Below are 26735 nucleotides of genomic sequence, written 5' to 3'. Positions count from 1 at the left end.
ATATATATATATATATATATATATATATATATATATATATATTTATTCATACACACACACACATATATATATATATGTATATATATATATATATATATATATATATATGTATATATATATATATATATATATATATATATATATATATATATATGGGAGCCCTTCCTTTGTTCGAACTTTCAAATGTTCGAAACTCATATGGCTGACACCATATGAGCTAACGTTTGAAAGGCCGACAAATGACAGCGGAGATCCCGCTACAGTGTGAGACTGGGAGATTCCCCTTTACAATCTCAGAGTGAGAATATTTAAGTAGCAGGGGGTGTGGGGTGTGCAGGGGGGCTTTCCCCCCTGCATAACACATTTTTACTGTGTTTACAGGTAGGTAAATGATGCTATTTCAGGATGTCAGTCTTTCTGAATGTCGATCTTATGGTGTCGGCCATATGAAAGGCGGCATTCTGAATGGTCGACATTCTGAAGTAGGCCTATATACCGACAGTCCACATTACCAAACACCATAACACTGACTCACAACACACACACAGCACAAGCACACCAAAAACCTTAGAAACCTACACTAAACCTTACATAAACAACTATCTATGCACTATCCTTAACCCAAACCCTAACCCTAAGGTCCGTTCGAACTGTCGGTTATTTCCGTTGTCAGTCTTCCTGTGTCGGTGTTCTCATCGTCGGCATTTTGATCCATCGGTGTTCTCATGTAGACCTATATATATATATATATATATATATATATATATATATATATATATATATATACATATATATATATATAGACACACACACACATATTTATATATATATAGACTGCTGTGGTGGTGCTGCAATAGCATTGTCACCTCACAGTTAGACGTTGCCCATTCGATTCTCAGTTAGAGCGACTTCTGTGTGGTGACATGCATGAATGGGCGTTCCTTCGTTGAAGGTTGTGCGTTAGGCCTGGCAAGCCAGCACGTAAAAATCTACTGCCAATCATTAGCGGACTGGAGTTCCGCTGTGGCGACCCCTAACCAGGAAAAGCCGAAAGACACAAAAATATATTTATATATATATATATATATATATATATATATATATATATATACACATATATATACATATATATACATATATACACATACACACATATATACACACACATATAGACAAGAAATTAAAAAAATATATATTTTTTGCACAGTGCAACCCCTTGTAGTCCCCATACTGACAGGGGCTGTGTGCCCACACCCCCTGCAACTTATACATACCAACTCCGAGACTCCACAATAGAAGGTAAAGGGCAGATTCCCAATCACAGCTATACATTGATGCTGCACAAAGTAATGACAGCATACTGCTATCATCTGACTATTCAATTGCTTGTGTCAGTATAAAAAAATATTTAATACTCTCCACATTCAACTAAGTAGAGTCTTCCCATATCTATCTATCTATTTACCTATATATATATATATATATATATATATATATATAGACACACACACACACATACACGCGCACACACACACACACACACACACACACACACACACACACACACTAAGAGATTGCACAATAGTGGGAAAAGTAGATATTTCCAACTGCTCACTACTATATAAGTACTGCTGTTTTACTATCCTGCTTGCATACTGAATTGTGTTGTTTGTATTTTAATCTTTTCATCAAGTAAAAGAGCATTTGAATGGTTGTCAGTTTTCCAGATAGACTACAAAAAAGGTCCATGGCATACGTACAAATGAACCCTTAAGTATATGCCAGTGTTTCTCGTATGTCCTTAAGAGTTCATTTGTATATATCACATGGGTCTCCATTAAAGGAGGTTAAAGGCATACCTGTCAACCTTAAAACACAAGAAATCTGGACAAAGCCAAAAGTAATGGTGGAATGAAGGCCCAAAAATATGGACAGCATTTAAATATTGTTCTTATAAACTTAGAAAGCTGCTAGAATAACAGGGTTTGTGTTAGCATGTGTGTTCTGAAGGATGTGAAGTCTGAAACTGAAAAGTATGTCATTATTTAGTGACTTCATTTCTTACTCACTTGCCAGAAACCGACAAATTTTAGGAGGAGTAGACCAAAAATATGAGGCACAAATCTGGACATTCTGTACAAATCTGGACAGTTAATAGGTATGGTTTAAGGTATTATACAGTGAAGACTCTAGCTTGGAGGGGTCTTTCTTGTACTTTTTACTAACTTGGTTATCTGTGTGACCTTGTTACCCTGTCTCTCTCTCACTCTCTCTCTCTATATATATATATATATATATATATATATATATATATATATAAAACTAAAAAAGAGCCAAGCAAGAGTATTCACTGTGTAATACTTGAAAATCATGTAGTGGAGGTTCATGGGCTATATGCAAAGGACCCTTTAACTACATATCAGTGTTTCACCTACATAGCTTCTGAATGCCCATTTTACTTTTTTAAGTGTACATTTAGGCAAATAAAACTAAACCCCACTAGCTGTAGACATGTCATGTTTTGTCCTTTTTTGACCCTAGTACAGCATAGATGGACTGTTTGGCTGTACTTTAGAAACCATAATTTACACAGTAGTCCACTTACACCAGCTAAAATTCCAAAATGTTGTGTTTTGTTTAGCACATTCATAATTTAGATTTATTCAAAATGCAAAAAAAATAAATCCAAAATTTCTTTGAAACATCCTGTCATATGACTAACAACATAACTTCCTGTCATGTTTTATAAGTCTTCAATAAACTCCTAGATTAGAAAAGGTTGGATGGTTTGCAAGAGTAAATAGGCAACACTGATGTACCTTTTTCTTTTTCCCTTATGACCTATACTCTGTGATGTGTTGAGTTTGTGATTGCCTGCATCTGCATTCATGTAAACAGAATGGTCCTTATCTCTGTCTTTGAACAGTTTGGTCATTCTTGTTAAAAATACATCATCGTTCATTTAGGTATTTCATTTTGTTTCTACCTTTGCCCATGAAGTCAGTCTTCTGTATGTGTATTTTTGATTCTATACAATATATTCTGAAGTCACAAAAAATTATAAAACATCAATACAAATTCCTTTTAGGCAGCAACTATTTATACTCTAGGAAAAGTTTCTTTATATAATTGTCAAAAGGTATTTTTCACATACAGAGATTTATAATTTAAGTTGGTTATAAAGTTTCAGGGAAGTTTTATAGCTATCTCCCAAGCAGCACACTCTTAAATGCAGTACACATGACTGTAGTGAAATTGAATAAACTAGAGATTATTTCAGTCATCATGTTTTGGAACTTCAAAACAAACACTGGAACACCAGAGAAAAACAGCCAAGATATATGAGCGTAAAAACCTTTTACTTAACGCTTTTGTCGAAAGACTTCTTCAGAATACATCCATACAAACTTTTCACAAGTTTAAATACAAATATATCATGCCCCTCCCATGCTTAATTATGTATTAATAAAACAATTAGACTAATTGCAGAACAATAATCTACTCCACTATGCTTACTAATTTAAAGTAATATAACACTGCAACTGAAACAATACTTAATAATATTATTGAACATACTGTATGTGCTCTCAAACATAAATTAAATACATTTAATACAATAATAAAATATACATATTGTTTAAAAATAAATTAAAAATAAAACATGTAAACTCCAATACTATACTACATATAGAATTAGATGATAATTGCCTTCTGTTAAAAAACATTTGATATTGATAAATTCATTTAGTCCAGGGGACCTATCTGCATCTAATCTAAGCTGCCACAATGATTCTTTTCTTTCAACTTTATTTTTGATTTTATTTTTGATATTACAATTAGCAATTCAACTGATACTACTTGCTAGCTAATCACCATAATAGAATTTTAAAACAGGACTCCTAGTGGACACCTACTGACTACCAAAATGCAGCAGAGTCAGTATTTAACATTAATTTAACTTAATGTGTAAACATTTCCAGAACTTGTACATATCATATCAAGTAAATTGTTTACCTCTGTTAATGCCTGTGAGCCATTCATCTGCAGAAAGTGCAGGTTCCTTCCCTGGAGTCATAGGGTAAATATCTTCTTGGTATGTCTCTGCCTGATAAAAGAGTAAAGTATCATAAGTTTCTTATATTTTTTAAAGTACGTTTTATTATAGGGCTACAATGTGCACTTGAAGTAATAAATTCTCCTTTCTTCAATGTCAGTTTTCTACATTTACAGTGCAAATTCCTGGTTTCATGAACCAAACTGGTGTTATTTATTCATAGGTGAATACTTGGCTAACTGCCCTGAAGAGCAATTTAAGCCTAGCTAATAACTTAAAGTGAGAATCAAACCTTGTGCCTATAAGGTAAAGACCTTAACCATCATGCCAAACCTTCCATATATGATAGTTGCCCAACACTTGTTTAATGCTATTTCATTAATGATGACAGCATTACTTCCATGTTGCTTGGTTCTGCTTTTATGCTATTGCTTTTTAAATATTTTACTGCTCTTTAAATTAAATTCAGAGTAATTTGGCATGACACCAGTTTAAATGATATACAGTTTCCAGAGTCCTATAACTTTCTCCTTGAAATAAGACTGCTAAAGTATTCTGAGTTTTAAATTTATATTTGGAGAAGATGGTGTGCAATATTACCAGTTCTGCCTATAGGGATTCACTTGCACTTTGTGATCTCCCTGGTATATTAGAATGTTTTACCATATGATAAATGTATTAAACATCTGAATTTGAATTAGCTAAGCATCTAAACTTAATGTTTGTCTACTCTAGCCAAAAACTAATTTTATGAAATATCAACGTATACTGCTTATCCGAATGTCTTTAGTTTGAAAGGCCTGACATGACACATTTATACGGTTCAATATCTTGAGTGTGTATATAACTAGATGTATTTCCTCAGATCAACTCAGAGAACAACATTTTCTATGAATACTTATTTGAAGAAGAAATCTGTAAATAAAAGCCCACAATTAAAATCAGGCCTTGTATGTGCCCCACAATGAAACAATATTGAGAGATGTTACAATATTTCAAGAAGTTAGTTGTTTTCTTCAGTTGTTCCTATTAGAAGTGTGATTGTTCAGCAACTAATTGATGTTTCAGTTTCTGAAAGGGGGTTATAATTTATTGAAAGTGCAGCTTCTTTAGTAGTGTTAATATTTGAGTTAAGAGAGTTGAGAAAATTGGAGAAGGAGATAAGTTTCAATGAAGTTAGAAGTGGCTTTTGGATGGTGTAATGATTGTGAGATTAGAAATTCTGCAGAAGTTTATAACAGAATGGAATATAGATATGTGGCGATTATGGTGGAACATGTTTTGTCATAGTAGTAGCAACTGTCTGCTAAATTACTGAATATTCTAAGCAATTGGAAGTTGAAAAAACTGACCAGTGTGAGTTGATTCAGAATCATCATGAAGCCATTTTGTTTCTGCAGCACAGGAGTCCATATGTAAGAGGACATTTAATTGAATTACATGGATAACTATTACCAGTTGAGCAAAAATAGCCCAATAGGAAGACAGGACTTAAAGACAAAAAAATATAGTGATTGTAATACCATAGAGAATGGAATGAGACAGCTGCCTGATTGTATAAAAGGAAAATCCTGAAAAGGGTTTTCAGTTAAGTTTATAGATGGAATGAAAACATACCAGATGGTGTAAATGGTACATTAAAGGAATTATGAGAAAGTCTTGTGTTATGTGGTCTCAGATTTTGTCATGGTGTGAGAGGGAGAAGATATCGTTACAACTTTGGAAACCTGATAAAATGCACGGTAGGAGGAAGACACATTTTTAATCATGGTTACTGATTGCCAACACTTCTGCAATGCTCATAGTTTCTAGATCTTATAAGAAATTGCACAAGCTGATGTATCATGCAGCTGGCCACTAAGTCCCTTTGCTCTCTCCTCACTTGTCATGTTTCATTTGATTTTCCTTTTTTCTCTTATGTTCTTCACCAGTTTGACATTTTATTTATCTGGATTTGACTAATCACCTAGCTTTCTCTGCCTTGCTTTGTGATGTTGTTACACTAGATGCATGGTCATTGTTGCTTTATCTTTGAAAGCAATGGCTTTGACAGCCCTGTTACTGGTGGATACTTCTGGGTAGCATATACCATGGATTACTGGCAGGGATGTATCTTTTTCTTTTTCATCTTTGTTTTGAGAATTTCTGTACTACATTTCTGGATTGAAGTCACTTCTTATCTATTTGAGTGACATTACAGTGATTTTTTTTGTAAAGCTGTGATGTCTGGTAAGGTGCTCTTTAGACTATGGTGCTGGCCTTTTCAAAGAGCAAGATTTTGGTCTGCCTCAAGAAATTAAGTTTACTCCGTGCCTGATGTTCCTTTGAAAGGAATGTGGTGTCTTCATCTGAAAATGAAGTGGTTGTTTCATAATCACTCTGGGGTCATTTCATCTTCAGCCATGTGGTGCACCGTTTGTCTTGTGTTTGTGAATTCTTGGAGATTGATTTTATGGCTGTGCATTTTTGTTTGTGACCTACCTTGTTTTTCTGTTTGTGAATGTTTTTGCCCTGATGTTAGTACCATGGGATGATAAATATTTGATCAGACATTGCTTTTGGCAGACTCTTCACTGTTGCCTGAAGTCTGACATTGAAACTTGTTATACTTTACTTTGTTTAAATACTTCATGACTTGTGATAGTGGTTATTAATGATGCTTGCTAAATCCAGATCTTTTTTCTTCATTTTATTTTTTCATATGCTTCCTAATATCAGTTTATATAATTTATTTTAAGTTTTTTTGCTTTCTATTTTTTAACACTTTTATTGAATTATCACTTAAGTCATAGACAAACATATCTTTATATAAAAGAAAGCAAACCATTTTCAGCTGTTCCTAGTTACAAACATTATACAGCCCATGTTTTTTGTGTAACTATCATCAATTCAACTTTGCATAAATTGCTCAAGTCCTGCCTTTCCTTAAATCTCATTCCTCCTCCAAAACATTATTCTGTATGTATTCTTCCTGCAATTTCCATTTTTTCTATGTTATTTGCTCCTACCCTTTTCTAAAGATACCAACTCTAGTTCCTTTATCTCTGTTACAGTACTTAGTACATCAAATACAGTTGGTTTAAACTTTGATTTCCATTTTCTATTATTGTTTTTTTTTGGCAGCCACCAAAATTAAACTTAGGAAGGCCAACTATGTCTAGGTAATTTGGATTTTGTATCTTACCTAAAAAAAAAAATCCTTAGTTTTATTCAATATTTCTGACAGAGTACTCTATAGGGAACTATTGAAGTCTGTCAACTCATTACACGGTCCCAGTTACCTCTTTCTTTCCAATCATATCTCCAACATTTGTCAACTACCTGAGGAAAAATCCTTTGGAATCTGCTTGAGTTATACAAATACCCATACAAACACTTCCAAGCAAAAATCCACAATTTTCTAGACTTTATTGCATACTTGGGAGCCATACATATGTCCTCCCATTGTTTTTTTGTGAATTGCTTATCCAATCTCTCTTTCTAGTCTTTTCTAACCTCCTCTGATTGATTCCTATAGTTATTGTGCAATATTTTATATGCCCTACTAATTATCCTTTTTTAATAGTAGTTCCTGTTCTAGATTCAACTAAAAACTCTTCCAGAGCAGATCTTTCAGGTAGGAGGAATCTCTTATCACTTTCTCTTTGCCTATACTTTGATATTAATCCCTGATAGGGAAGGCAATCTTTAGCCTGCAGTCCAAATATCTTCTTAGCCTTTTTCCATTCTATTACCTTCCCTCTCTAGTTTTTGTTCCCAATACCTTGGTTCCTTTGACAGTTTTCTCCAGTAAATTCCAGCCCTCTCTTGCCTATTCTATGTACCTCTAATTGCAGTCATCCCTATCAGCATTTCCTTTCTCCATTCTCATGTTGGCTTAATTCTTAGAATACTTGCTGCTACTTTATGAATACAATATTCTGTATGGATCTGCATCCAAAATCCCACTCTTTCCTTATTTCCTGAATCCCCCTCCCCTTTTTGTTATCATCCCTTTCTGCTTTGAATTAAAGCTCTCTGCTTGTGTTATGTCTATGAGCCTTAACTGTGTAACTCTAAAATATCCATTGACATCAGATAATCCTAAACTACCTTGTTCTGTTGCAAGAACCAACTTATCCCACATCAACCTTGTCCTCTTCCCCTTCCAGATAAATTCCTTCAACTCTTTATTAACCAGTGTCCACAACTTCTCCTCTGGTTGATAAAAATATGCTTAACTTGTATATAAAACTAAAGGGACTAAAAGCATTTTAAGTGCTTGTATCTTGCTATCCATATCAATAAAGAAGAGATTTTAGTTTCTCATTTTTTGTATTATGTTTAGTTTAGTCTCTTCCCACATATCCTTAGCTACCATAACAGAATCCTTTCTAATCCATACTCCTAAATACTTTATTTTACCATGTTCCCATAAATAGGGCTATTGCTGGACCAATTCATGTATGAGTATATAGTTTATAGCTATAGCCTTTGTTTTATCTTCATTAATTTCATATCCCTAAAAGACATGAAACTGTCCCAAGATGTTCTACAACATTGAGATGTCCTTTTCTGAATTTATCAGGTACAAAATGATATTGTCTGCAAATAAAGCCAACTTTTTTGATTACTATACCAACGGTATCCTTGAATTTCTGGGTCTATATTAAATCACTGAATGCTTAGAAAAACGAACAATGATTTATCGACCCCATGTAAGCAAAACCTTACAAACTCAAATGCTTAGAATAGCAATTTTTTTCCAAGGGAAAAAAATCGCTGTTCCCAAAAAAAAAAAAAAACCACTTAAAACATAACATAAAGTGTGGGGGGGGGGTTCATCCCCCCAACGTAGGGGGCTGTGCCCCCCACCCCCCTACTTAAATATACCAATTCCGAGGTTGCACTAGAGTGACAAAAATGGCAAAGTAACGGACGCAGATAAGCGATTTCTTTCCCAGGGAAAGAATTTGCTTATATGCCGCTTCGTCATTTTGCCTTTTCGTCTTTTCAAGTTCGACCAAGACGCATTAGAAAGAGTGCATCTTCGGTCATCTAATAGGAACCCGAATTTCTGAGTCCCTTATTTTCTTTGCCAATGGCTCTAAATATAAAGCAAATAATAAAGGGGAAAGAGGACATCCCTGCCTGATTCCTCTCTTCAGATACAACTTGTTAGAGAGGAACTCTCCCACTTTGATTTTTACCTCCAGTCCTTCATATGTCCTTCTAATTAACCTTATTATTGTATCAGGGAATGCAAATGCTTCCACTGCCCTACTCATAAAATCCCACCTTACTCTGCATCAAGACCCACCAACAACTACAGTATTTTCTTACATTCTATTTCCCTTGAGACCATCATTGTTCTATTAATGTTGTCAAATGTTTGCCACCCTTCCACAAAACCACACTGATCCATATCTAGTAATTTTGGTAATACATTTGTCATTCTTTTTTTATATTTTAGACATAAACAATTTGTAATTATGGTTTAAAATTGAAATGGGCCTATATCAAGCTGGATCTGATGGGTCTTTACCATCTTTAATATTATAGCCACCACCTCTTTCTTCCAGGATGTTGGTGATTCCCCTCTTTTTTAAATACTGTTAAACAGAACCTTTCAGATCTTTATAATTTTTTTCCCTACTAGTTTTGAAACTTCCACAGGAATGCCATCTATTTCTGGAGATCTTCCTGCAGATTGATTGTACATCACCACTTTTATCTCATTTCCTCCTGTCTTAACTGTTAATTGTTGAGCCTCATCTACCTCTAACCTTGGTATACTTAAGTCTTCCGTAAATATTTCCATTTCTGCTCCTTCTTGATTTCCACATTTCTCTGCCTTATACAAATGTTCATACAATTTCTGAAATCTCTCTAATACCTCTACAGGATCTGTGGTTATTTTTCTTGTTATAGGCTCCCTAAGTTTGGCAACAACCCTTTCTACTTTCTGTTGCCCAAGTTGTTGTGCCTAATATTTTTTTGCTCTGGAGTTATTATTAAAAACAGTTGCTAAACAGCAATCTTTCTAAACTCATGCATATTATTGAGATAGTCCCTTATTTTCTCTTTCGTATTCCACAGTTGTGCCTCTTCTTGTTCTGTGAGATTCCCAGTATTCTGCAATATTTTTACCTTTGTTAGCCCCTCTAAATAATTCCTGTTACTTCTTAACCATGGCTCTTTTTCTTTTATTTATACCCTTATTTTTAAACTCCTCTTTCATTTTATCTCACTCTCTAGCTATAACTTCTGAAGAAATTTCTGTCTTCCCTAATAACTTTCGAATAATTTCCATCATCCATTCCTTAAATTTCTCCCTTTTGTAACAGGTAGGTGGAGAAATCTCTCACTTTTACTAAATGACCCTAAATTTTATCTTAATTGTTATTGGTGCATGATCTGAAATAGCTATTGGATGTGTGCTGAAGCTTTCAATTAAATTTACATATTCCTGTGAAATCTAATTTCTGTGCAGTCTAGCCCAGTTTTTGTACCTTTGGGAATAATATGTATATTTTCTCACAGTTCCTGCTAGTGAATCCATGTCTTCTATGCCAAATATTTTCATACATTTCTTCAGAAATTTATGCTGGTTTGTTATATTTCCCCTCTAGGTCTCTCCAGATACATCCTCACCATTGCAAATAAAATTCCAGTCCCCACATGTAAGTAATATTCCCCGCTAAAAGATGATTATTTCTCTTAGAATTTTCTTATTTTTTATTTTCTATTTTATTCTATATTCATTATTTTACTTGTACAATGCTTAGTTGCTAAGGAGTGTAATAAACTTAAAGCTGAAGTTCAAGCACTCAGTGAGTGTGCATAATGTCCATGTCTAGCAGATGGCCGAACTATGCTAAGTGGGACTCCCTATCCTGCAAATGTTATCTGAAAAATGCATTATGTGGTTAGGACTACAAACACTTTAAATAAATTTTCAGGTTTTGGCATTGTGAAGCACTGACATTTATCAGCTGCAGTTCTAACATAGTCCTAGACTGTCACATATGCATGCCTGGTATCTGCATGCTGTGCCACCCCTAATGTCTGTAACTCTGAGATCATCATTGCTGATGTGGTATGATTGTTTAGGTCTGATTTCTCTACTGGATCATTTCACTGAAGAGAAGATAGAATTTAATAAAAAATAGATGCCGTGTTGCCCTGGGTGATGGGTGGGACGCCATTCTTCCCATCCAATTGGCTTCATCCCATGCACCTCTTTAGTTAATATAAGGTCAGACAGCCTTGGTGCAAGTGCTTAAGTTTCAGTAACATGATGACTTGATGAATTAGGGCTCAAAGAATCATACAGTTATCTAATTGCCACTGGAGAAAGGACATGGTGGCTTGTGGATTTGTGTTTCTTTTATGTGCGAACTATCACTGTTAGTTTCTGTACAGTTTGTTGTTCATTGGTATGGTCTCCAGCAATGCAAACTTGAACTGCTAGCTGTCAAACACTACCCCATGCTAAACCACAGAAAATCTTTGGTAGGTACTGTAAGATACTTTTTAGGAGTAATTCAGCATGGATAGAGTAAAGAAGCATCAGGTAAGAGACACTGACAACATGGTCTTTACTGCTAATAACAAATAAGGGAGACCACATGACAAGCCTTCTTTATTAAGGCTAATATCTAACTAACTGTTTTCTTTGCAGAAGATAATGCAGACTGCTCATTACATGTCTGAACTCCATGTTTGAAATCTTGAATCATAAACTATATATATATATATATATATATATATATATATATATATATATATATATATATATATATATATATATATATATATATGTGTAATATAATCGGTCAATTCTAAAACAACTACCACTAGATGAGGCAGTAACACACTTTAATAACACATTCCTGGCCAAACTAAAGATCATCCAAAGAAATAATGCCTGGAACACCTGGCACACCTCTAAAACCCCACGAGATCAACTCAAATTTTGACAAAATAGGAATGATACAAAAAAATCCATATTACTAGACAAAAAAACTATTTCTGCCATCTACAGCAGAAACACCACAACAAGCCACAGAAGTTCTGGGCAGGTATTAACAAACTCCTCCACCCAGGGCAATCCACTACTCCAACCCCCTCAGCCCCTACTCAAAAATTGCCAGAGTCCATTGCCAACAACTTCAACAGTTTCTTCACAGAAACCATACAGGCCCTTGCTAGCAAACTTCAACCCACTTGTCCTAATGCTGAAACCCATAAACCCAGTGACAATCTCTCCTTTAGCTTCCAAAAAGTTCCGACTTCACTCATTAGAGCCCTAATTAAAAAACACAAACCAACCACCCTTTCAGCTGACCTCCTCCCTGCAGACTACCTACAAAAAGCTGCTGATGTCATAGCATACCCTGTCACTATTTTGATAAACAGAACCATAACTGATGCCTCTATCCCCTCTATCTGGAAAATATCCCATGTCATATCACTGCACAAAGGATGCAGCTCCATTGAACCGTCAAACTATAGACCAATAGCTGTCCTTTCCCCTCTGGCTAAAATTATGGAAAAGTGTATCCATAAACAACTCTTACACTACCTTATTCAAAATAATCTTCTGGCCAACTCCCAGCATGGATTTAGACCACAGCACAGTACCATCTCAGCTCTCCTCTCCTTTTCTAATGTCATAAATTCCAACTGTAATAACAACAAACTATCTTCTGCCCTATTTCTCAATCTTTCCAAGGTCTTTGACATGGTTAACCACCAGCTACTCTTACGTACTCTAAATAAAATATCCCTAAACAATCATGCTATTCAATGGTTTCAATCTTATCTTAGTGGAAGACAGCAGGTTGTCCTTTGGCAGGACAAACTCTTCAACCTTCTCCCCATTACCCTTGGTGTCCCTCAAGGCTCCATGTTAAGTCCCCTTCTTTTCTCCCTCTTTATCAATGACCTCCACACTGTAATCACAGATGCAACTTGTATACAATACGCCAGTGACTCCACCCTGATCTGCTCAGCCACTACCCCTACAGATCTCCTTAGTTTAACCCAGAAAACCTTTAATACAGTGGAAAACTGGATCTCTAATCAACAGCTGATATTAAACACTAATAAAACAAAGCTATTGCTCTTCTCCCCTACTCGCAAATCTTCTCAACCTTTGTTTACTATAACATCTAACAATGGGACCATAATCTCACCAGATATGTATACCAAACTCCTGGGTGTTATAATAGACAACAACCTCAAATATGATATGCATGTAAACCAAACTATTGAAACCGTTAATAAAAAAACTTGGCTCCCTATACAAAAACAAACCTTTTCTCACCCTTCTAGCTAGGACTGTCATTGCCCGTACCCATCTGCTTTCACCTCTACTCTATGCCTCACCATTACTCACTAATCTGAACAAAACTGATCTCAGCAAACTCTCTAGCTGCTACAATCAAATTGCCAGGGTTGCCACAGGAACTCCCTACAGAACACACCGTTGTCAAAACCTACACCTCTTAGGATGGCTGGAACTCCGCAGGCTAATTCAATTTAATCAACTTACCGTAGCATTTAAGGTTATTAACCATCCAGAAAAAACGCCCTCCCTTAAAAACATTATCCATCCCTACAAAAACGCTAGGCCTCTTTGTTCCACTACAAAACTTTTGGTTCAATCTGTTAAAGCTAACAACCTATCTGGAGAATCTTTGTTTGCAAATTCAGTAGGCAAAACCTGGAATTTGCTCCCATCTGACCTTACTCTGAAGTCCCTCCCTTAATCAGTTAAAAAAAATCTAACCCAGTGCTTTAAAACTCACTGGTTATGTCCTTGCGCTAATCCTGACTAAAGCCTCATCTACTTCCATATGCCTGCAATTTCTTATTCATAGCAACTAACCTCTAACACTAAAAGGTTTGAAAAGAGAAACTGTAATATCTTTGCAGATACTCTGTATATAAGCTGCACCTATAGGTTTTATAAGAGAAACTGTAACATATTTGTTTATATTTCTGTATATAAACTGTATTGTTTATAAGCTTGAAATGTGAGAATGTAACTTGTATGTTAATACAAAAAAAAAAAAATATATATATATATATATATATATATATATATATATATATATATATATATTTTTTTTTTTTTTTTTTTTTTGTTTATTTGGTTTATACATTTGTTGACCAGGTAAGCCTGCCAGATAAGATACAATTGTCCTTTTTCAGGGGTGATCCAGAAGCATTTTCTGATCTGAGTTACACAACAGGCAAATGATGGTAAAGAAGGATTCAAGCAGTGTTGACTATACTTTTATGATACTTGAAGTAGCAGTAAACAGATTGGGAAATGGTTGTTGACATTGAAATACACCAGTCGTAGAACTTTCTCTCTATTCAGTCTACTGTAGATTGCTGAGGGGTGATATATGCCTGGCTTACAAGGCATCGACAAACCCCACACTTATGAATCTCCTACATGTTCATAAGTCAAAGAGTACCAGAAATATAAGGGGTAGGTATCTGAATTTTGTCTGTGACTTAAACAGAACATTCCAGAGAGACAGATATGTGTCCCAGACACTGCCCCTCCTATGGAACAGGCTTTCCAGCCACGTGAAGCTGAGTTCATCTTTATCCAGTTTGAGTGCAAGCTAGACCAGTGGATGGGGAATAGGAAATTTATACCCGGCCTGGCACCCATGACCCTTATGGACAGAAGTAGCTTATAAATGCCTGGCTCTCAGTGTCCTATTTGGATACAGGACATCATTATTCTTTCAGGAAAACTTGGCTAGGCTTAGAAAGGCCACCCGGGTTGTTATCCTAGTAACAATCTATGAAGCTATGAATATCAACTTAATTTTAATGTACTATAATTCTGGTATTTTATATGGTATCATCTTATGTTTTAAGTTATGGTGCATGTTTTACATTTCACAATTATGTGCAATTCTTTCTATCTCTTCTGACATTTTCAGTATGTAGAGTACATTATATCTTTCTTTACATTCAACAATACCCAAGAATGATTTATAGAGTTTCTCCAATGCAGATTCTCTCAGTGAATTAAATGCTATGACTTTGTTGAACAATAGACCCAGAATACAACTTATTTCAAAATACTGCAGTGGTGGTGCTGCGGTAGCGTTGTCGCCTCACAGTTAGACGTTGCACATTTGATTTTCAGTTAGAGCATCTTCTGTGTGTCAACATGTGTGAATGGGCATTCCTTCTTTGAAGGTTGTGCGTTAGGCCCGGCAAGCCAGCACGTAAAAATCTACTGCCAATCATTAGCGGACCGGAGTTCCGCTGTGGCGACCCCTAACCAGGAAAAGCCGAAAGACAGTTTATGTAGAACGTGTGGTGTTGCCTGATCACTATAATGATCTGTGTGAGTGATGCTAGACTGATCACATCTATGTGAACATTAAAGATGTTTTTCCCATAGTGCTCTGGGGTATTATTAAGCTGACTGTGATCTTAACCAGGCACATGTTTTCATTGCTATACTTTTCTTGCAAATGGTATGGAGAATAAGTGCAGTATGAGATAGTATACACTAATTCTATTTTTCCAAAGATATGATGTCATAAATACAGCATGAAGTATGACATGGTGCCGGAATGGGATGCTTTATGTAACAAATGTAAGGATCAAGTGTTTACCATTTTTTTTTTTTTGCAATTGTTATGCTCTCATACTGTAAAGTGGGCTTTCAGATTCTAAGTTATGCAGTTTTTACTTTAGTTCTTCACTGGATCTACATTTATTAAGTTTAATAAATGTTGGGTTTATATTTCTTGTATACTAAGGAGCTTCCTGATTCTGAGTCATGTGACCTTGCATTCTGATGATGCGATAGGGAGGATAAACAATTTGTAGTAGATAGTGATAACTTCTGTAGTCTGCAGCAGATTTTAACATATAAAATGGTATAGACTGTAACACAGTCAGTCACTCAGTCAGGCAATCAGAAAATAAATCAATAAAGAGCTAAATGCATTTACATTTAAATGAAAAGTAACAACAGAAAATTAGAACAGGATAATGTTCCTAATAAACTGTATAATGCTTGACATGTAGTAATAACACTGTAATAAACAGTTGTCTACCATAGGATGATCACTTTTAGGAAGAAAACTAATGGCATGGAAATCATTGCAATGATAGTCCATACTAAAGTATATTTGTGTGTACATCAACTGAATTAGTGCTAGAATGAAAAATGTTCATTGAAGTGAATGGACTTCTCAGTAAGGTGAATTTCTAGGTATCCATGTCTTGAACACATAATAAGCAGGTTATGATTGGTGACCCAATAATAATCATCTTTGTTTTTATTTTAATGATTTTTTTGTATATGGTTGGTATATTATGAAGTAATATTTACTAGAGATTTATATAAAACATATTTTTATTTTGTGTTATACGATAATCATTTATAACCAGAATTCAAATGACATAAAAATAGATTAGAGGATAATTATTATTAAACTATTACTTATACCCATCTAATCTCTACACTCCTCTATGCCTCACCCATATTTACTAATTTATCTAAAAAATAACCTCGCCAAACTGGATATCTCCTACAATAACATTGCCAGGTTTGCTACTGGCAACCCATTCAGAACCCACCACTGCTATAATCTTAAGCAGCTTGGATGGCTAGAAATTCAGAATCTGCTTAAATTCCACTAACTAACCATTGCCCATAAGACTCTTTACCAACCTTCTAGCACTCCTATATTAACTAACCTCATCTATCCCTATAAGAATCTGAAATCCTTGCGCTCATCACACAAACTTCTTGTAAACACTTCTAAATCTAATAACAAGGCTGGGGACTCTCTTTTCAGCAACACTGTTGGAAAATCCTGGAACCTTCTCCCCAGTGAACTTTCTTCAGTTTCCTCCACGTCTCTTTTCAAAAACAAACTGAAACTTTTCCTAAGAACACACTGGCTATGCCCCTGTACTAAACCTGACTGATCAGTTTTCTACTTTTTCTACTCATAACAGGTACTGCCTACCCACTATTTCCCTATAATTAGCTCTACCTTCCTTCTTGCCACTTTACCTTTTTGCTATTCCTTACCCTTCTGTTCATCCCCTAAGCTTACTCTTATTGTGGAAACTCTTTAATATATATAAAAGACACACTTATGCCTCTTTTATTTTGACTTTCTGTATTCTATCTGCAATCTGAACTGTACCTACCTACTGCACTGCAAAGTATTTCTGTCCTCTCTGTAATTTTGTCCACTGTACCTGCCTTTGGCACTGTGATGTATTTCTGTCCTCTTTGATTTTTCCAGCCTAACTTCTAATACTCTCTGTAAATATAAAGGTTTTATTTTCCTCTTATCCCAGACCTATTTCTCCCAGACTATAGTATAATATTAGACCTATTTTTAGTATTGTACTCGAATTTTAAAATGGGAGGTACTTAGACCTCTATGATAATTTATGTATTAACCTGTAACAACATTGTTTGTAAAAATGTTTTATTTTGCTATTTTTTTTTTTCTGCATGGAGCTTATCTCCCCGGGCCTCTGCTGAAAATGGACATGTATCCAGTTGGACTAGCCCGGTCAACAAATGTAAAATAAAATAATAATAAATATTATACCCAAGGTTATCTGAAGATCAAAAAGTAACCCACTTCCATAATTACTCACATAAATAAGAAAATTACCTGCTTCCTAAGAAAGGAGGCTTTGATCAATTCAAAATCCCATGCAACCATGTTACCTGGCCAGAGTTCTGCTCGGCTAGGAATGAATGCTAGAGATTAGTAATCAAATGGAAAGTATCTTTTTCAAACTGAGATAAGTCTGATTGCTGTCAAATCCATAAATTTTCTGGAAAGAAATAAAAATCTCTCAGAAAAAAACAGATATTAATGGTATCACAGTAGCTGAAAGATTTACAGAAATGTCTGCATCTCATTCTGATATAGCCACTGTCAAAAGTAATATGAAATCAGACTTTAGACACAGTCATCTGAAATTAGACTATACATCAAACTGATTGTTTTATTTTTTTGTAGGTTTTGCCTTTTGAACTCATTGCCTGGCCATCATTATTCACATTCTAGACAATATCTTCATTTATTTGTTGATGTATCCACCCAGAAATGCCATCATTTAGGCAGACAGCAGGAGTAGTTTGAGGTTTTTCTTTAGGGTCATTTGTCCCGTGTGCATGCTCAGTATGTCAGGGAAGGGGTCATGCCATGGGTTGACCATGCTGGTTTTACTCCCACCTACTCCTTTCATCTTGGAAAGTTTAACAAAAAATGAGAAAGGAAAGAAAAAGAAAAGATAAGATAAATTAAAATAAAATAAAATGAAGTGAGTCCAGGAAGGAGATGGTAGTGAGCTAAGACTTAACTACATGATTCTTGGAAGAAACCTGAGTGGATGAAGTAGAATTACTTGGAAAAGAAAGGTAAAATGAAATTGTGTGCATCAAAGGGCTTCCAAATAGTTTCATACTGAATTAAGCACATGTGAGATAATTTGTCTACAATGTACCGTTCTAAAAAAAACGCAGAGCATGTGAAAGAAAGAGAGAGAGAGATGGATGGATGGAAAATTGACATGTATCACAGTGGTGCAAGCATGTCCCTATAACAAGCTGAGGATTTTCAAGGATTTCTCAAGGATGTTGAGAACAGTGTAAGCCTGTTTGCCTACAGGGTGAGGATTTCCAAAGAATGGATGGACATAAAGTTTGTTGTGTTATTTGCTAAAAGTGAATCAGTTTTCTTTGGGCTGAAATAAAGCATATTATTGACTGCTGTTTGCTCAAGTAGAGTTGCTATTATTATCAAGCTTTGAGATGCTGATGTTTTCCTGATAAAGTTAACAAAGTGCTAAATTTTCCTCGGAAGACTATATCTATATCTATTTGCATATGCAAACATATACATGTATAAAATATATATAGTTCCTACCATATCTCAATTATATATGGTAGGTGAAAAGACAATCCCCAGGATTCACGAAGCCTCCGTGTAAGAGTTATAACTCTTACACGGAGGCTGCAGTTAAACGGAGTGATGTCAGCATGCTTTGCATATTCATGAGAGCATGCTGAATCACACCTAAGTCTAACACGGTCCATGTAAGACAGTAGGGGGCGTGTCCGTAGGCTGAGCCCTGCAAGCGGATACGCCCCCAGAAGTGTAAAAGTGCCCAAAGTAAACACCCACAACAGAGTCCACGGAAATGTGAATAAACATAACACAACACATGCCCCCACAGACTATGAACATAAAATATATATAAATGAACATGTTATATATTTTTTTTAAATTGTAAAGATGTTTAACCGTGAGTGCGCTCGTTTGTGCGTGCCCGTAAGCGCAGCTACAGTTAGCAGTCAGTGGGAAAGCATATAAGAACTAAATATGCAAAATAAGCCAGGAAGCAATAGCGTAGCGGTAGAGATGTTGGCTGAAGAGCAGGCATTCATGGTTTGAGCCCCCACAACACCAATTTTTTTTTTTTTTCAAAATAAGCAGGAAACAAGACCCTGACAAATATGTACACATAAAACCCCAATATATGTAAAATGTAATGAAATAGCCCATTTATATTGAAGAAATGTGAGGTAACAAAAGAATAAAAAATGCCAGATGTGCCCATAGATGAGCTACAGTTTAACAGGGTGAGTGCATCTGCCCGTAGATGAGCAGTGGTTTAACTGGTGCAAAATGAGTGCCCATCGCTGAGCAGTGGTTTAACACGCTAAATCTGTGTGCCCCTAACTGAGCTGAGCGTAATATGCGTGCCGATAGCCAAATGAGGCTTAAACCAGCGTACCCCGTTTGCGCGGAGCTGCTCACCACGCAAACAAGCTAACCGACAGGCAACGTTGAGCAAGCCGTATCAAAACTGCCTTTACACAGACACACCCCTCAGCATGTCTAGACAGTCATGAAAAATAAAAAGCAGTGGCCAGGTTCAAACCCAGGATACTATACACCATAGTCAAGGTACAGAACCACTAAGCCATGACAGCAGTACCTTTAAATGCAATAATAGCTAATATATAGGAATGAATACAAACTAGAGCATGACAATGCAGGTTTACTGAAGTTGATACAATTCCAAAATGGCCAATCACAGATATGTGCGGGAAAAACAGACTATATAAGCCCCATAGGCGGGAATACACAGCATAAACGATTGTAGAACTGACTTGCAGACAGAATGACAGGAGTAGGAGAGGGTAGTCGCTTTCGAGCACAGAGGTGGGGTGTTGAGGAGTCCAGGTACATGGTCTGGCTCCTAGTCCATAATCATGAGGCCCAACTCATGCAGGGCCAGGTCCTCTGGGGAGCATACAGGGCTGAGGCGTGGAACCGGTTGGCTCATGATCTCACCAGTGCCACAGGGATTCCAAGGACTGGTGAGCAGGTCCGTCACCACCATGTGGATCTGAAGAGACGCAAGCAGGACCATCTGAACCTTTGGATCCAGGAGGCCCGGCAAACACCCAATGCCCCACTACTGAGTAAGTAACATTTAATTATGTATGTAAGAAATTAAACTAGCTGATATTATGGAGATGTGTATTCCAATATTACTTCATTTATATTACAGCTGCAGGTGTCCGTTCTGCGAACCACAGAGCCTATGGCGATAGGCTGGTGCGGTTGCGCCACCAGGCAGGTCAGTAATCCACTACCAGTAACTGTAAAGAAATATAAAAGTATGACAGTCAGCAAAAGAGTGCAGTGTAGTCAGTAAGGAATAAAATCTGCAAGTAACAGTGTGAAAGTGTATGCAAGTATTGCTTGATTACAAAAGTGTGTGTCAGCCTGTAAGTTTAACCTAAACATGAAACTGTCCGACATATATTCTGAAATAAAAATGCCCTGCCTGTAAGAAAATAGTACACAACCTGCAGCAGGCTGAAAAGTATAGCTGCAGAAGATGATGAAATCACATGTGTGAAATATATCCATGTGGAAATACTGAAACATGACAGAAGTGAGACTGCTGGAAAGGACTGTAATAACTACTGTTAAAACATGTCAATAAAGCCTAGAAGTACCATCCTGAATAGTAAAATGAAAGCAAGTGAGAGAGTGTGAGAAAGTGTCATGAATCCAGCAATACAGTAGTAATAACCCCTGAATAAAGTATACTGCAGTCAAGACAGAATGAAATGCATGTGAGATTCAAAACCAAACAGCAAAATCTGTTCAAAGTGTTGCTGCATCTGGAATGTGTATCCCAAAATCTGGATATGTTGCTCTCAGTCTGCAATATGCAGAAAGGATGTTTGTCTGATATACCAAACATCCACACTTGTCTACAGCTATATAAAGCAAATGTAGCAGGATGATGTAGCTGAACAAAGCTAGATATGAATGTGTATGAAGAACCATAAAATGTATATTGATGTTGCAGTAACAGTCCTATCACCAAGTTGAAATAGTTATCATATAGGAAACTGTAGTTAGAACAGTAGTGTGTATATAACTGTAGCTATTAGAAATGTACAGCATATGTATTGTTATTCGAAGGTGTTAATATTACTTTCTTCACCCCACCCTATAACCACATATACCCCTTCCACGTGAAAATGGTATGTGCAATCACAATTAACACCCCTGGACGTTTGTCCTGTTGGGTCATATATATTTGCATGTCCGTTGATGCATCTGCCCTGTTCATACATCCACACCTGATGGCCTGTTGCCATCAATTAACCCTGCATGTTGTTGGACTGTGTATTTCTGTTCAAATTATGCATGTGTTATGCACGCTGTTCAATTGTGTGAATATCTGGGTGTTTGGTTAATGGGAATACTAATGCATGCTGTTACAACTAATTGTGAATGGTATTATATGTCACTAACCCAAACTGTCATGACATAATGCAAAACATAGTATGACAGGGAAGGCGGGTTCCAGCGGACCCACCTCTCCCACCTCAGCTGGCGAGTGCACCTGGCACTAGTGCCGAGTCCGGACCCTCCTCCGGTGGCCCTGTGCCACCTGCGGGTGGAAGCGCTGCAGGGGATGGGGCTCACCCCCCCCTCTGCAAGTGTGGCCGGAGGAGAACCACCACTCACCCTCCGTAGCGTCCGGACTATGGTGCGTAGGGAGATTCGGGACTCTGTTCTCGAGCCCCTACGCCAGCTCAAGGCATGGGTGGCACAACTAACGGGCATGCCTGTTGCCCCACCTACACAGCCCCCAGCACAGCCCCATCCTGGGCAGTGAAGGAACAGTGGCAACTGCCTATGGGTGGGGATATCAGTTCCACTGTTGCCATCTGTGGGCTCATGGGCTCTGGATATCCATACCTCCATCCCCGTCAATTGTGTAACCCCCCCCACACGTGTCATACACGCCCCTGTATGCGTCTTGTTTGTCTTGTCTGTTTACCTACCCAACCTACCTCCCCAGCTGTACTGACTTCCTTCACCTGACATACCACTCTCACCTGAAAAAAAAAAAAAAGGGCACTCTGTACCCACAAAAAAATTACGCCCCATACATAGCTGCCCATTCCGCACACATGTCTACTGGACATGGAACCTATCAATTACAATTGGCTGTACAACAAGTATTATTGTTGTCCTGACACCTCACTCAGGGGTGGAAGGTTTCAAATGTCACACCAAATTACATACATATGCACAGCTGTTGCTGATGAAGAAATGGGCAGCTATGGGCCTTACCTACATCCCTCCTGCACATCCCAATCTTATTTCCCTACTGTCTTACCCTCTTTGTGACCCCTTTTTCACCACTTTCCTGTCTCCCCATTTTCTTTTCTTTCAAAGAAAATAGCGCGGGTGTGCGCAAGAGTAAGCATGTTTAAGCGGTTGTAAGCGGGTGTGCGTGGAGCTAAACGCCAGTGCGCATGCGTGAGCTCCGCGCAAACCAGCGCTAACCCGGTTACAACTGCTTAAAAGTGCCTTAGTCACTTTGATTGACAAGTCCTGTACTCAGCTCAAAAGCAAAATAAAATCCCACTGTCAGTCCCGAACCCAGGACCTTGGAAACAGTAGTCTGCATGACTTACCACTAAGCCATGACTCTTATACAAGAACATTGTGCTAAAATAAATATATCATGTAATAGTAGGAATGAATGTAAAGGGAATATAGATGTGTAGTACACAAAGCATGCCATTTAGAATTACTATCAAAACTAGTGGATTTCCTAAATAGTAGTGTGTGAACAGAAACAGCCATGCTAGTTGGAAGCTAGTAGGTAATAATGTCACTATAGCACCTTGCAAGCCACACACATACTCACAGCAGGATAAGCACTGCCCATACCCCACAACCTCTTACAGGAACACATCTGGACCAAGTAATAAAATATGTGGAGCAAAGGCCCAAAACCAGGGACACATTACAAATAATGTTACAACAAACGCAGACAGTTCAGAGAGTAACAGGGTCTGCACTTTGTGGGAAGTTTGGAAGGGTATGCAGTCTGAAACTTGAATGTTTGTCACCATATTCTGACTTGAGCCCAGAGTGACTTGCCAGAAAAAGGTGTGCATGAGATATTGACCAAAATATGAGGCAGAAATGTGGACAACCTGCAAATATCTGTACACATGATGGGTCTGACACCACCATATTTGAATAGTTAAGAGCCTAGACATAGCAACAGTGAATGACTTACAGGGATGCCCCACAGACCCCATGTGAAATGTACAAACAGTAGGCAGAAAGGTGTAACACATGCAATGGTAACTATGGAGTCCTGAAAGTATTCATCACTTGCATGGCAGAAAAAGTGTAGTAATACATATGCTCATGCTAACCCACAGTCACAACTGCAGCATACCAGACATTTTAATGGGTGTAACCCACTGATATGTACCATTCCATGAGGCACATAACAGATGAACCTGAAAGTCTCTGGGGCCTGCTCAGCAGCATACTCAAATACCCTAATAGATGTCAAGGCCCACACCATGGCCAGACCACACTGCATGCTGTAACACCCTAGCAGATATAGCAAGCATTCCAAGGTGTGAATGTACATGGAAAATAGGAAAGCTACAGCAGCACACTACAGTCAAGACACCTAGCAGGCATACAAGTAGTGACTGTAAAGGGCAACTATTGAAGCCTTAGCAACAAAGTGCAAGCAAAAGTGAAAGGAAAGCACACACACACACATTAACAGTAGTAGTAGTTGTAGGTGTCAGTGTACATACACAGTTAGTACAGGAAACTGGAGAAATGAATGGAGGAATGTTAATCTACAACACACCTGGAAATATGAGAGAGATACCAACCTTTACACTCACAGAACATTGTCCACAGCATAACAGCATGGTCCCTGCCCTTAAAATCTGAAAGGGCTACGCCTATCTCACATACCTTTTGTAGCACTGTTCTGAAATCACAGTGAGAACTGCAATCAGTACACAACTGGCTGCATGAATTAGCAAATGCTGGCTAACAGTTGGTACAGAGGCCATCACATGGGCATATGCAGATACCTACAAAAGTATGCTGTACTCCCAGTCCACACATGCAATACTTTCATTGCACCCTGAGAAGGACGTGAGAGACAGACAGACAGAGAGAGAGAGAGAGACAGAGGCAGAGACAGAGACAGAGAAAACTGCAATTAAGCAGACACACACAAATTGTTCAGCAACAGCTTCCTGAAAGCTGACAACTGGGAAGTGGAGCAGCAGGACAGAGAACCAGATGGCAACACAAGCAGCTGTGACAAACACAGGTAATGTAAAATAATACTATAAAGGTCTACATACTGTGAACCCTCCATATGTGTCATTGGTCTGTATCCATATGTATATGAAGATGTGTAAAGGGCAGGGGACATAGAGCAACTATCAGTGAAGGCTGTACATACATTTGTATGTGAGAGCATCTATGTGCACATATCAGTGTTGGTTGATTGTAGGTTGTAGTGCCATGTACAAAGTAGGTTTCACAGTTATGTATGTTTAGCAGTATGTTAGTGTGTGTATACAGTATGGTAGACAAATATGTTGATATACCTGTCTAACATATGGATACGTATGTATGTCAACATATGTATGTGTATATATATATATATATATATATATATATATATATATATATATATATGAATGATATGCATATATGTATACATACATAGAGAGAGATGTAGGAATACATAGACAGATGTAGATAGAATATTGTACAAACATATCTATGTAATGCACACATACAGATATAGATATATGTAGATACATATACATAGACAGACTGATCTGACTACCTACAGGTATGACTGTATATGACGACCTGCAACACAGCCTGTCCCACCCCTTCTGTCACTCACACCCCCTCTGTGTCCCCCCTCCACATCTATAGCAATATATGTACATCAATATATATATGTGTATATGTACGGACATATATATATATATATATATATATATATATATATATATATATATATATATACATATACATGTAGATATATCTATATACATACATATATATATATATATATATATATATATATATATATTTATAGAGAGAGAGAGAGAGAGATGTATATAAATTCTGAGTGAGGCACATGTGTACAGATGTATTGCAACAAGTGCCTGGTGACAAAGGCATGGAGTGAACACCAGTGTCAAAACCGGAGTACCATACCACATTCCAGATCACCTACACCAGTAACCACCAGATATGTGATTGGCTGCCCACCACTGCATGTGTCAGGGATGAACAGGGTCATAAATGTGTACAATAGTGGCCCCAATGATATTCACAGTGGCTCACTATCCCTGGAATACCTGCACATGGTATGTGTCAGCGGACATGGTGTGTCAGCTATGGACATGTAGGTCGGTGTACCCCTCCACACCACATAATGGATGCCATGGTATGGACCTCACATGACAGCTACAGATATGGAGAAGGACACAGTGACATGTACAACACTGTGGCAGTGCACTCAAACACATTACCATTGCACAGTGACTGACAACACCACAGAGTACACATATGCTACCCACATAGAGGTTACCACTCCCGGATTTACATATGTAAGTCACACCCATGACAGATGTCCAACAACCATAGTAACACCTCACACCATCCACAACCTAAATGTCTGCTGTGTGTCTTCCGTGCCACTGCAATAGAGTGCACATGTGGAGGTAAGAGTTCCTACCCACAGATAAGACATACCCTGCAATAAACCACACAGTGTTAAGAAGCAAGACTACCCATGAGTACATGTCACACATACCCCTGCTGAATGTTAGTCAGATAGGTAATATGCCATATGAGTCACCCTGTGCAACTGTGTGACAGCAGCAGGTACCATCACACCACATGTGTCACAATGGTCAGGGTAGCAGAACAGTACGCTGCTGTAGTCCCAAGGGCAATAGCATATTGTATAGTATTGTATTGTAATGTAATGTATTGTGTTGTATTGTATTGGTATGTTGAGGTGCCTCCTTGTGGAGTGGAACCACTGCTGCTGTGCCAGTGTACAGGTACATATCCTGTAGTCAGGCTAGTGTTACATAGCACTTCTATATGTGTGTTTAGCTCCTGTCAGAGTTTATGTAGCATGCAACTGGGGATACCATCAGGTCCCATTCATGTTGTGTATTCTGCTGTCCTGAGGGTGGCTCTCACCTGGACATCTGTGATGACAGGGAGGTTACAGTCAGCTGGGATAACTATGTCTT

At 37.4% G+C, this 26735-nt stretch overlaps 1 protein-coding gene across 4 annotated transcripts in view; it reads right to left on the bottom strand.

Annotated features, from left to right (window-relative positions):
• The window catches only part of CORO2B (coronin 2B), a 1242233-nt gene that overhangs the window by 95030 nt on the left and 1120468 nt on the right, over nucleotides 1-26735 (bottom strand). For all 4 annotated transcript variants that reach the window (XM_044077673.1, XM_044077669.1, XM_044077671.1 and 1 more), the window contains exon 11: nucleotides 4015-4105. In XM_044077673.1, coding sequence (XP_043933608.1) covers nucleotides 4015-4105 — 91 coding nt within the window. The remainder of the gene's footprint in view (nucleotides 1-4014; nucleotides 4106-26735) is intronic.

The sequence above is a fragment of the Protopterus annectens genome, chromosome 7.part0 (assembly GCF_019279795.1).
Source record: "Protopterus annectens isolate FY-2018-M chromosome 7.part0, PAN1.0, whole genome shotgun sequence".
NCBI classification, from domain to species: domain Eukaryota; kingdom Metazoa; phylum Chordata; order Ceratodontiformes; family Protopteridae; genus Protopterus; species Protopterus annectens.
Note: the sequence above shows the minus strand (reverse complement) of the source record. Positions and strands in the feature narration are given on the sequence as shown.